Below are 7,900 nucleotides of genomic sequence, written 5' to 3'. Positions count from 1 at the left end.
GCAGAATAGATACTAAAAAATTAGGAAATATGCTGTCCTAAGTGCCGGGTTTAATGTGGTTTAAATTATGGGATGATTGAAAAATGCTCTATCAAAATTTAAGAGTAAAACTGCAAAGAATATTATTTAAAGTTGTAAATAGTGCGGAATATTCGACGAATTAATAGAAGTAGGAGAACTGCATAAGTAGAGATTAGTAGAATTAGAATATAAGTAGAAGCATTTAGTAGAAGAAAGTAACCTGAATAAGTAGATGAAATAGCCTGCATTAGTATAAGAAATCAATTTGTACTGTATAGGTAGAAGAAAGTAGCTTACATAAGTAGAAGAAAGTAACTTGCATAAATAGAAGTAGCCTGCACAAGTAGAAGTAGCCTGTATAAGTAGAAGTAGCCTGCACTAGTAGAAGTAGCATGCACAAGTAGAAGTAGCATGCACAAGTAGAAGTAACCTGCACAAGTAGAAGTAGCCTGTATAAGTAGAAGAAAGTAACTTGCATAAATAGAAGTAGCCTGCACAAGTAGAAGCAGCCTGCACAAGTAGAAGCAGCCTGCACAAGTAGAAGTAGCCTGCACAAGTAGAAGTATCCTGCACAAGTAGAAGTAGCATGCACAAGTAGAAGTAACTTGCACAAGTAGAAGTAGCCTGTATAAGTAGAAGAAAGTAACTTTCATAAATAGAAGAAAATAGCTTGCATAAGTAGAAGTAGCCTGCACAAGTAGAAGTAGCCTGTATAAGTAGAAGAAAGTAACTTGCATAAATAGAAGTAGCCTGCACAAGTAAAAGTAGCCTGCACAAGTAGAAGTATCCTGCACAAGTAGAAGTAGCATGCACAAGTAGAAGTAGCCTGCATAAGTAGAAGAAAGTAACTTTAGAAGTAGCTTGCATAAGTAGAAGAAAGTAACTTTAGAAGTAGCCTGCATAAGTAGAAGAAAATAGCTTGCATTAGTACTGTATAAGAAAGTAGTTCGTATAGGTAGAAGAAAGTAGCCTGCAAAGGTTGAAGAAAGTAGCCAACATTAGTAGAGATGAATGCATTTAAGATACATAAAGTTAAAAACAATCGGACATGGAAAAATAATTTAGAACATTTTCCCATTAGTTTTCCAAGAAACAGTTTTTGTCGTTTGTTCGAAAAAAGTCGAAGTAGCATGACGCGCCGTTTTTACCATTATTTGCGAGAAGTTAACAGCGTCAAGACCCGACCAATGCACACAAGTCTACTCCGTGCAAAACGCTTCGAACACTATTAAGAATAATCAAATTATAAAAAAGATCCATCCGAAGGATGCTGGAAACCGCAGGAAGCCATCACCAAGCTATTTAATTATTACATTTTAAAAGTAATCGAAGCGGCCGTAAAGCGTAAGGAAAGGCGAGGGGTCATCTGGCAGAAATGACAATAGAAGGGAGGAGGCATTTCCATATCGTAGAAGACGTTCGTCCTTCCGTCGTCTCTCGGTAGCCATGGTAACGAGACAGTCGACGTAGCTTCTGCGATACATCAAAATTAAGGGATAAGGTCGAGGCAAACGGTAAAGTCTGTCCGCCGGATCGAAACTCGACCATTAATAGTGAGAGTTTCGGGAAAGGCACACGACGGCAGAGACACCTCACGAATGCGGGAGGAGTTTACTCCAGTCGACCAATCCTAGTGTCTTGGTTGGCCGCTAGCTGACCGCTTTTCGCCCCGTTCGATCGGTTTGTGGCATAGCCGACTTGACGGTGTCACTTAATCGAGATGCACATATTGGCGACGTTGGTCCTCTTCTGCGTGACTGCGTGCGCGCAGGAGAGGAACGCCAGGTACGGACAGCTCTACTGCCAGACCGGATACCACTTGCAAATTCTGGATAACGGGAAAATTAATGGCACGCGCGAGATCCGCAGCAAACACGGTGAGTCGCCTCTCTCTCTCTCTCTCTCTTTCTCTCTCTTTTTCTCTCGTTTTAAAAGCTATTTTCCTCCCCGCGCGCGCACGCGCTCGCTGTGGTTTCGGTTTTTTTTTCTCTTTCTTTCTTTTTTCGGCGGCGGAAAAATTGGGCGCAGAAGAAGAAGAAGAGACGATCTCCGTCGCTCCGTCGCTTACGACGTCGCCAAGTCGCGCGCGTAGTAGGAAAAACACAAAACCATTCGATTTACTCTAATCACCGTTAGACGGATTTTTTTTAAAAATAAGCGCCGATTCGAACCTGTTTCGAAGATTACCTCGTGTTACAACGTCGCACTTAGTTAATGAATAAGCGAAACGTTAATAATATTAAAACCTACGGCGTCGTTAAAATCTACCTACGCGTGTCTCCTAACACGCGGGTTAAATACTTCTTTCCCCCCTCCTCTTCCTCCTCCTCCTCCTCATCCTCCTCCTTCTCCCATTTTTGTTTTACGATGTTATATACGTGACGTCAGACAATATACCATTTCGTAAACGTCCGACCCCGATAATAACTTCTTCCGAAAGTAAATTATCTTCCTTGAAAACACTTCTTTTCGCGGACGGTTGGGAAATTTTGTAGAAAATTAAATAAACGAGAAAGATGCGACACGACACTTTTTTTGACGCGCGTGTTTCGGGAAATACGGACAGACGGGCGAACGTACGGACGAGAAAAGTGGCAAAATTCGATGGCCAATAATTCTAAAGTTTGGCCAGATCAATCACCGATACAACAGTTGACAATCGATTCCGTCCGATGACCGTTTTAAGTTCCGGGAAGGTCGTTTCTCTCTGTCTATCTTAGGCCCTAATGCGTCCTTCCCGAAAGCTCGAGCCCCGGGGTCGGCACAATATATTATCTTTAGAGGAGGAATAGAGAAGAGGAAATATGCATGGCGGTAATGTGGCAACAATTAGCTCTATCCTTCAGGTTTCGAACCCGCGGGGCTGCCTATCTCGGACGCGATGGTCTCCGACTCGTTTCCGATGGATCGGGATACCTCGGGGGCCACAATCAAAATATTTGTCTAACAGGTTTTTTCGGCTACTTCTTTATTTAACTCGCCCTCCTCTTCGTTTCGGCACGACAATTCCCTTTAGTTCCGTTTCCCGCCGCCGTGAGGCGCCCCACTTTTATTAGTAGTTTAGTTACGAGGTGGCACTCCGTAAAAAAATGGCGCGGGTCCTCGGGCTGCACTTTCTAACCGGGCAATATTGCTATTAAGGAGATTACCTGTGAATATACCGAGAAATTTGTTCTTTTTTTTTTTCCTCGGTTTTTTCCCTTATTTTTTAACAATTCGAATGTTCGCTCGTTTCGGGATTGTACTACGCGTGTTCGCGATTAAATGGCTCGAGTACTTTTACTCGTAGCGCTAGACCACACGAAAAACCCTAAAATGAAAGAATCCCAAAACTCTAAACACGAAAAAATCCCTAAAATGAAATCATTCCGAAACTCCAAACACGAAAAAATCCCTAAAATGAAATAATTCCGAAATTCCAAACACGAAAAAATCCCTAAAATGAAATAATCACAAAATTCCAAACACGAAAAAATCCCTAAAATGAAATAATCACAAAATTCCAAACACGAAAAAATCCCTAAAATGAAATAATCACAAAATTCCAAACACGAAAAAATCCCTAAAATGAAATAATCACAAAATTCCAAACACGAAAAAATCCCTAAAATGAAATAATCACAAAATTCCAAACACGAAAAAATCCCTAAAATGAAATAATCACAAAATTCCAAACACTAAAAAATCCCTAAAATGAAATAATTCCGAAATTCCAAACACGAAAAAATCCCTAAAATGAAATAATCACAAAATTCCAAACACGAAAAAATCCCTAAAATGAAATAATCACAAAATTCCAAACACTAAAAAATCCCTAAAATGAAATAATTCCGAAACTCCAAACACTAAAAAATCCCTAAAATGAAATAATCACAAAACTCCAAACACGAAAAAATCCCTAAAATTCCAAAAAAATGTCGCCAACGTCTATAAATTTAACAATGAATAGTGCACATATTCTATGTGTATATCTCCTGTTATTTAAAAAAAGTTTGTAATTAAATTATTTAAATGCCGCTCCTTCAATAATTGTAAACTATAGAGTTTATATAAGATTTATAAATAAATAAATGTATATATATATATATATATAGGCCTATATATTATCTTCAACTTTGTTTCTAAACTTCAAAAACAACAAGCGATCGAATGAACCCCGGCAACATTATTTTCATTCGACTCTCTGCTTTATCGACACGAGAAAAGTATTGTTTGTTTAGAAGAATTTCTGTAGTATTTATGGCCTATTTGTCTCCTGTATGCATCTCGAAACTTAATAAACGATTGCTCCCGTATTTTATTTTTAAAAAATACGATAAACAAGGAACGAAAAGCTTGACAATTTAATCAATTTACCTTTACTTTTCTCTCTCTCTAATGGGCATAATGTGTTTTATTTTTCTGTTTCAGCTATGTTAGAGATGATGAAACTATCCATGAATATTTTAGCCATTCGAGGAATTGTCAGCGAAAGGTATCTGTGCATGAGCAGAAAAGGAAAACTTTACGGTTCTGTAAGTATTAATTGTTTAAATCTATTATATTTTTTAATACTGTAACGTTGAATTCCCTCCCATTTGAATCTTACGTTACCTTAATAGATTTTCTCGAAAAGTCCTCCGAAGTGACATATTTTGATACACCTTTGCCCCGGTTGTGGGCGGCAAGTACAACGGCGCAGACAGGATATATTGGGTCGATTGCTCTGAACCCCGGCCCCTTACTTGTCAATGGTTTCATTTGACAAACAAACCGAACTTCAGATAGGTGTGTGTGTGTTTGTGTGCCCACGTCGCTTCCTAATTCTTATGAATATTAATGAAAAGCGGTCACTCCGATACAAATTCTTACACTATGGACTTTGTTCAATTTCGAATTAATTGTAAATAAAAGATCGTATTCCGTGGGAAAGTAACTTTTCTATTCGGGTTTCTTAATATCGAAAACGTAAGACAAAATTCAATTTTCCATTTTCTGAAAAGGCCATTCATCAAAGAAAATGGGAATGGACTGCTTCAGAAGAATGTACACACACGTGCATACATACAGTATATATATATTATATACTTTTGAATTGAATCAAACTCATAATAAAATAAAACATCTGCAGGCTTTTCAATAAATTGAGCATGAAGAGGAGGGAAAGACATGTAACTCGGGTTCTAGCCATTAACCCGAATTTAAAGACTCGTCTTGACTTTTAGTTCCCTTTTATTGAATTTTCCTCCAAATCGAAGAACTCTCCGGAAGTTTACCAGTCTACCTCACTTTAATTTCTCTTCCTACATTTAAAAAAAATATATATATATCCCATTAATTTATTAAAATAAACTATATTAATTGATAATTTTTTTTTCTTTATTTTCCAGAAAGTAATGGGAATGGAATGTTACTTTCAAGAGAAGATGTTAAGCAGTTACTACAACGTATACTCGTCTTATAAATACACAAGGAAGAAACGAAAATGGCTAATAGGTTTGACTAAAAAGGGGAGAGCCAAACGTGGAAAGAAAGCGAAACAGAACATAACGCATTTTTCTTTTCGTTTTATCGAACCTTCCAAAGATATAATATTATATAACGTGCCAAAAAAGAACTGGCCCAACATAGACAAAAATATAATACGAAGACAAAGGGCGTCCAGGAGACGACACAAGAATCGAAAAAGACATCGAAAATCAAAAAAACGAGAAGAAAACTAAGGAAAAAAAAGCATAAAAATGTGCACAAAATGACTCTAAAAAGTGGCTCCATGTTTTGTTTTCCTCCCTCTTAAAAAAAAAAAAAAACGAGAAGTTTCTAACGAAGTATGTGACGTGTGCGAAATATTTACACAGAGAAAAAAAAAATGGAGGAAACTCTATAAGTATTTATTTATTTATTTATTTATTAAGGAAGCAACACAATATTCTTGAAAATAAATAAATAAATATATAATTGAGAGGAGCCGAATTGTTAAAAGGAGCCGAGGAAAAGGACTTTGAAATCGACTCGTAACTTATGAATCGTTCCTTTATTTTTTTTTTGTTTTTTTGTTTTTAATTATTGACTTCGAATCCAGTGTGTAAGTTATTTGTATTTATTTTTACTATTTATGTGGCTGGATTTATAGTCGTTGCTAATTAATAATATACGCGCGGTTATATTTCATCGATTATAATGCATAAGATCCTACAGCACATGTATATATACGTGTATACATACGTGTTGATATAAGTCTCAGAGTATAAGATTCTTTGTATTTAGGTCACCGTACGTTTTACCAAACGAGCTTTAAACTTTACCATAGATTATCTTTGAAAATGAAGGAAAAAAAAAGTAATAATAATTAATGGTATTTTTGCAATTTTTATACGATAAAAAAAGTAATAAACACGTGTGTTTTTATTCTGAGATGCCAAAATAAAACATTCCATCCTTAAAGATTCGCTTCCATTCTTAACTTTTTTTTTAATAAGATAAACGTGCCGTATCTAAAGAATGTTAAGGGAAAAAAGGGATTTTCAGGGAATAAATGTTCAGGGAAAAAGGGATTTTTAGGGAATAAATGTTCAGGTAAAAAGAGATTTTCAGGGAATAAATGTTCAGGGAAAAAGGGATTTTTAGGGAATAAATGTTCAGGTAAAAAGAGATTTTCAGGGAATAAATGTTCAGGTAAAAACAGATTTTCAGGGAATAAATGTTCAGGGAAAAAGGGATTTTCAGGGAATAAATGTTTAGGGAAAAAAGGGAATTAGTTGATTTAACTTTCCTTTTTTTTCGCTTACATTTTTAATTGTTTTAATAAGATAAATGCGCGTTATCGAAAGAATGTTAAGGGGAAAAAAAAGGAATTAGTTGATTTAACTTTTCTATTTTTTTTCTTTTTTTTTGTAAACGTACTTTAAAAGAATTGATGAATAAGAGCAGCTTCCACTTTATCCTAAACTTATGATCTATTGCCTCTTTGGACACACCTGTTTGACCGGGAAAGAAGAAACACTAGGGGAAGCCGCAAAAGAGGGGAAAAGAAGAAGAAGAAGAACGAAAGAAGAAGAAGGGGGAAGGAAAAAAAAAAACTAAACTACAAAATGAAACTACCCGCAACCTGTCTAGAGGGCAGACTCGTTTACGAACGTTAAATCCTTTTCACAGGTGCTTCCTCCCTTTCAGTCTAGACATTTCGCTCGCTCACCTGGAAGTTTTAAAGCATCTTCTTATGTCGGGGAGGGGGGAGCTTACATTTAAAATTATAATTTGTTCCGCTTAATCGAGATTCAAAATAAAAATAACGCACGTACCCCGAGATAACGATAACGTCGCATTTTAAACTCGTCATCGCGTCGCATTTCGAATAAATTTGTTTGTTTGCGCCGGGCCATAAATGCCATTTTTATTTACTCGAGTTTCTTTCTTTTTTTTTTTATTTTTTAAATTTATTTTCCATTATTTACTTAAAGTAAAGACTCGTTGAAAGTTTTATATATGGCTTCTTCCTCCTCTTGTACAGTGCACCATCTGGCGTGAGAAAAGTTAATTTTTTTTTTTTTTTTAAATAAAATAAAATAAATTTACCTTTTCGGCGAAATTAATTAATTTTATTCCATTTTATTTCTAAAACAAATTAATTTTTTAATTTTTTTTTAAATTTAATTCTAGTCGAAAAAATACGATAAAGACGTCACAATAATTTAATTCACGCGCTTTATAAATTACGTCAGAATAAAGGAGCCAATTAAAATGCCGTTTAGAATTTCACGAAATTTTCTTATATATCTCACCGCAATTTTTATTGGTTCATCATTATCATCACGTGCACGTAATTATACCTCATATTCGTATATATACGTGCTGCTAGTAATTACGATAGTTTCTATAAGCGAATTACTTAAAAATACAT

General features: G+C 35.8%; 1 protein-coding gene across 1 annotated transcript; it reads left to right on the top strand.

The window, feature by feature from the left end:
• The first annotated feature begins 1,100 nt into the window (after positions 1 to 1,100).
• LOC111618173 (fibroblast growth factor 16-like) lies at positions 1,101 to 6,404 on the top strand. The gene is made up of 3 exons (XM_023359636.1): positions 1,101 to 1,898; positions 4,432 to 4,535; positions 5,391 to 6,404. The coding sequence occupies exons 1-3, from the start codon at positions 1,742 to 1,744 to the stop codon at positions 5,721 to 5,723; spliced, it is 594 nt and encodes a 197-aa protein (XP_023215404.1). The 5' UTR covers positions 1,101 to 1,741; the 3' UTR covers positions 5,724 to 6,404.
• Positions 6,405 to 7,900: the final 1,496 nt, after the last annotated feature.

Source organism: Centruroides sculpturatus, unplaced genomic scaffold (genome assembly GCF_000671375.1).
Source record: "Centruroides sculpturatus isolate CEXI.00-Female unplaced genomic scaffold, Cexi_2.0 scaffold257, whole genome shotgun sequence".
Classification (NCBI taxonomy): domain Eukaryota; kingdom Metazoa; phylum Arthropoda; class Arachnida; order Scorpiones; family Buthidae; genus Centruroides; species Centruroides sculpturatus.
This window is presented reverse-complemented; position numbering and strand designations above follow the sequence as displayed.